Source organism: Myotis davidii, unplaced genomic scaffold (genome assembly GCF_000327345.1).
Source record: "Myotis davidii unplaced genomic scaffold, ASM32734v1 scaffold699, whole genome shotgun sequence".
NCBI classification, from domain to species: Eukaryota; Metazoa; Chordata; class Mammalia; order Chiroptera; family Vespertilionidae; genus Myotis; species Myotis davidii.
The window spans coordinates 1,241,140-1,245,605 of record NW_006291007.1 but is presented as its reverse complement, the minus strand read 5'-3'; the positions used below and the strand labels follow the sequence as shown (position 1 = coordinate 1,245,605).

Sequence of the window (4,466 nt, the reverse complement as noted above, 5' to 3'; positions counted from 1 at the left end):
ACACACACACACACACACACACACCCACACACACACACACACACACACACACACACTTATACCACCCTTACACATTACTCACAAATGCACACGCACCATGCACACATACACCATACACACCACTCTCACATACACACACACTATACCACACTTAACACATTTTTTTTGTGCAGTTGTGGGAGCCAGCACGTGTCGCTTCTCCACACTGTCCATCCACAGGAGAAGGCGGTCCGCACTGCGACAGGGCCCTCCTGTGACCTCTCCAAGCTCTGGCCCCTGCACCAGAATCCCTTGGCAGCCCAGGGATGGGGCGGAGGCTCCTGCCTGGTGGGGGTCCTGCAGCCCAGGCAGCTGCTGCCACGGTGCCTGGTGGCTCCCCCGGGGAACCCAGGGCAGGGAGGCCTCTTGCCTTTGCCCCTTCCCGCAGCCTGACCACTCCCTTCCGGCCTCTCTTGCAGCTGATCAAAGAGAAACTATTAGACCTGCTGGGCAAAGAAGAGGATGAAGGGAGCCCCGACGAGAATGTGGTGAGAGCGGCTTGTGGGCTGGAGGTCGATTGGCTCCTCTGGTCTGTACAGGCGACGTGAAACCAGATACGGAGCCAGAGCAGGAGGGGCCGTGGAGTGGAAAGGACCCGGGCTCCGGAAGGAGCTGTCCTGGCTGGGTCCCAGGTCCCTGCTTCTGAGCTGTGTGCCTGGGAACAAGTCCCTATCTCCCTAAGCATCTGCCCCTTAGCAGGGACCTGAGGCGGAAGCAGGTTGGGGCGGGGTGGAGGGGTGTCATTCAGATGAGGGAGACCAGCCTATGAAACAATCAGCATGCCTAGTGGGGTTTTTTTTAATATACTTTTATTGATTTCAGAGAGGAAGGGGGCGGGAGAGAGAGAAACATCAATGATGAGAGAGGACCATTGATCTGCTGCCTCCTGCACGCCCCCTACTGGGGATCCAGCTGCCACAACCCAGGCATATGCCTTAACTGGGAATCGAACCTTGACTTGGTATATAGGTCGATGTTCAATCACTGAGCCACCCTGGCCGGGCAGCATGCCTAGTTTATAGTAAGTGCTCAGCAAGTTCAGGTTCCCCCACTTCCCTCCTGCCTCCGAAATGTCTTAGTCATAGGTTCCCCCTCTATCCTTCCCGCTCCTGCAGTATCGTCCTCATCGAGTCTCTCCAAATTCTTAGCACGGCCTTCTGGCCGGTCTCTGCTCCCAGCCCTCGCTGCCTCCCACTCGGAGCAGCGCGGGACAGCCTGGGGGTCTCCTGGAAGATCTTCGGTCTCTCAGCCACACCCTGCCCAGGGACCCAGGATGACTGTTCCCTGTGTGCGGTCTAACCCTGAAGGTCCTTTGGGCAGCTGTGACCAGCTCTGGTTCTGGCCTTCGAGGCCTCCGCCCTTACAGCTTGGCCTCAGCGATCAATCAGCACCCCCTGCCCCAGGCCTAGCCCGAGGCTGCACCTCCTCAGCCCAGCTAGGCCCCAGAGGAGGCCCCGAGGCCAAGGGTGGGATGGCCTCTCCAGCCCACAGCTAGACATCACTCAGATGTAGTTTCAGGTGGCACATCAAGGGACCTCTAGGAGGAAAGGCCACACCCCATCACCAGAGAGTCCTCTCCCTGCGCCAGGGGCACCCAGGGGGGCAGTGGCGAGGGTTCTGAAGGCAGGGAGGCCCTTCAGCCTCATGCCACAGATACCAAACCAGTGCATGGGGTCTCTAGGGCAGAAGCAGCAGTGCCCCGGGGAGCCCACAAGTGAGGAGCGTGGTCCCCAAGGCTACCAGTGGCACCTGATGAAGTTTTGAATATAAACACCACCTTTGCCCGGCTGGTGTGGCTCAGAAGGTCATGGTCCGATTCCCGGTCAGGGCACATGCCCCAGCTGTGGGCTCGATCCCAGTGCGAGGCGTGCAGGAGGCAGCCGATCAATGATTCCCTCTCATCATTGATGTTTCTATCTCTCTCTCCTTCTCCCTCTCTGAAATCAATAAAAATATTGATTTAAATAAATAAACAAACACCACCTTCCCCTCCCTCCAGAGCACCTGTGAGACGATGCCAAACCACTCTGAAACCATCAGCCACACTGTGACTGTGCCCCTGCAGACAGCCCTGGGGACCTTGGAGGAGATCGCCTGCTGACAGCCCTCGGAGCGCCCGGCACCCCCAAGCAGACCCTGAGGCCCAAGACCCGGGACAGGGGACAGCAGGCGCAGGCGGGATGGCCCCTGATGACGGAAAGCAGCAAGAGCCCCCGATGCACACATAGCAAACTCTCTGCCAAAACCTCGCTGCGGCCACGTGGACACGGCCCGTCCTCGGTCCCCGCCGTGCGTCCCTCTTAGGAGACATGAGACACATTCTGGAACAGTCCAAGGACCAACCTGCCATCACATCTCACTGCCAGATGTAGAAAGCACCTGCATGCTCAGACTTCTCACGGCGCCACCTCCACGTCTGTCTGTGTACGAGACGCTCCGCCGCGCGGTTCCCCCGCGGTGGGACCGGGTTCCAGCCCCCAGTCACCGCGAGGCCACAGCTGGAATCGCAGCTGCACAATTGAGGGAAACCGCAGAACTGTCGGCCACGTCCGGTCCTTGTGTGGTTCGTGAAGGTCCTTAACCTGCCCACAGTCCCCTTCCCGCCCCAGCCGACCCTCCCCGGGCCGAGCCCCTCCAACCCCAGCGCCTGTGACGGAGGCCTGTGGCCTGGTGACTCCGGCCCGTGTCCGTGGCTCCCACGCGTTCTGCCCTCCCTGTGACATGGCTTGTACAGTCCGATTCTGTCTTTGGGGGGTTTACTGTCTGTCAGAGGTCCGTTCAGTTTTGTTTTCTGATCTTTGGGTTTGCTGTTCTGAGTTCGGTTTGGTTTTCCCATTTTCTCTGGCGTTTATTTATTCGTGCTTCCCGTCACGGTCATATTAAAGCTGGTCTTGTGGAAGTGGCTCCACGGTGTCTGCCTCCTCCCACCCTCAGGTTTCTCTCCCCACGCACCTAGGAAAGGGCCAGACCTCCCAGGCCAAGGACCACAGGTTCTGCCAAGTTTTGTGCAGCAACACTTACTAATCTTTAACAACGACTGATCCATGACCTTGTAAATGACTTCACGACCCACTCACAGACGGGTCATAGCCCAGGGTCTGAATGGCACGCCTGGATCGTGGCATGAAGAGGGAAGGCAGAGAACGCGCTCAGACACAAAAACCGTAGAGGAGGCCTTCACGCCTTCTGCTCTCCACCTTCTGTCCTGACCCCTGACCCCGTCAGTGAACTTGGGCTGCACACAGGCCCAGCGTGGCCTCCCTCCCATACACCAGCGCTCCAGGACCCGCTCTGCGCCTCAGCTCTTCACCCATCACACAGACTGCTTGTCCCTGTAGGGGTCACATTTGCATTCAGCCTCGCTCCTCATAAGTCCTCAGAGGTGGTCCAGACGGGAAAGGAGGTGGGAGGGGCCTTCAGGCTGCAGGGGGGCTGCTCTTTCCAGCCCTGGGTGGCAAAAGAGAGCTTGCTGTTCAGGCAGAATCCTTGTGCAATCATTTCTCCAGACGCTGCCAGGGCACGGGCATCCTCTCCTGAGACAAAGTCACTCCTCACTGCTTCAGGCTGGAGGATATCCTGCCGGTGCCCAGAGGGTCGGAGGCAAAGAGCAGAGAGTGTCCTCAGGCGCCCCCATCAGAGCCAGGAGCCAAAGGACATGCCTATTCAGTGAGTTTGGAAACGGTCAGATGCTCGGCTTTGTCCCAGTTTAACAGTTCCATCAATTTTTTAAAATCTATAGATTAAGTGGCAATTCCGCCTGCTTCGTTGGATTTCTGGCTTCCTTTAAAAAGCACATGCACACACACACAACCTCAGCTCAATGTGAGGTGGAGCCAAGAATATTCGAGCGGGTTTGCATTGCTTCCGGCCTCCCCTATGTTATGTGCTCCTTCTGATTGGGGGATTCTGGCTTTGCTCACCTTGGAGCAGGTCTACAAGCTTAACCTGCTTAAAGGGGAAAAGGCAGGAAATTCAAGAGAGCAAGTCAATAGCCAACTACTGATTATTATTGACTGGTTGTTAACCAACGGCCTAGTTGTCTGCCTGAACTCCTGGGAGTGGCGGGGTGTTTTTTTATTATCCTCACTTCAAACAAATAACCTTTTTTGTAGTCATTTCCTTTGTGGAGGCCTGGGAGGTCGGTGCACAGAGGAGACACGGGGAAGTGTCCCATTTTGAGAGTGACCCAAAGGACGACAAACAGCCAGCAGTCTGGACCAATCACAAGCTGGAACGTCAACGCTGGATTATCAGTGACCTTAAAGCAGTGGTTCTCAACCTTCTGGTCCTTTAAATACAGTTCCTCATGCTGTGACCCAACCATAAAATTATTGTTGTTGCTACTTCATAACTGTAATGTTGCTACTGTTATGAATCGTAATGTAAATATCTGATATGCAGGATGGTCTTAGGCGACCCCTGTGAAA

General features: G+C 56.3%; 1 protein-coding gene across 1 annotated transcript in view; it reads left to right on the top strand.

The window, feature by feature from the left end:
• Nucleotides 1-2,938, top strand: part of ASIC2 (acid sensing ion channel subunit 2) — an 815,352-nt gene extending 812,414 nt beyond the window's left edge. The window contains exons 9-10 of the mRNA XM_006764034.2: nucleotides 459-527; nucleotides 2,039-2,938. Of these exons, the coding sequence (XP_006764097.1) occupies nucleotides 459-527; nucleotides 2,039-2,140 (171 nt within the window). The 3' untranslated portion in view covers nucleotides 2,141-2,938. The remainder of the gene's footprint in view (nucleotides 1-458; nucleotides 528-2,038) is intronic.
• The last annotated feature ends 1,528 nt before the right edge of the window (nucleotides 2,939-4,466 follow it).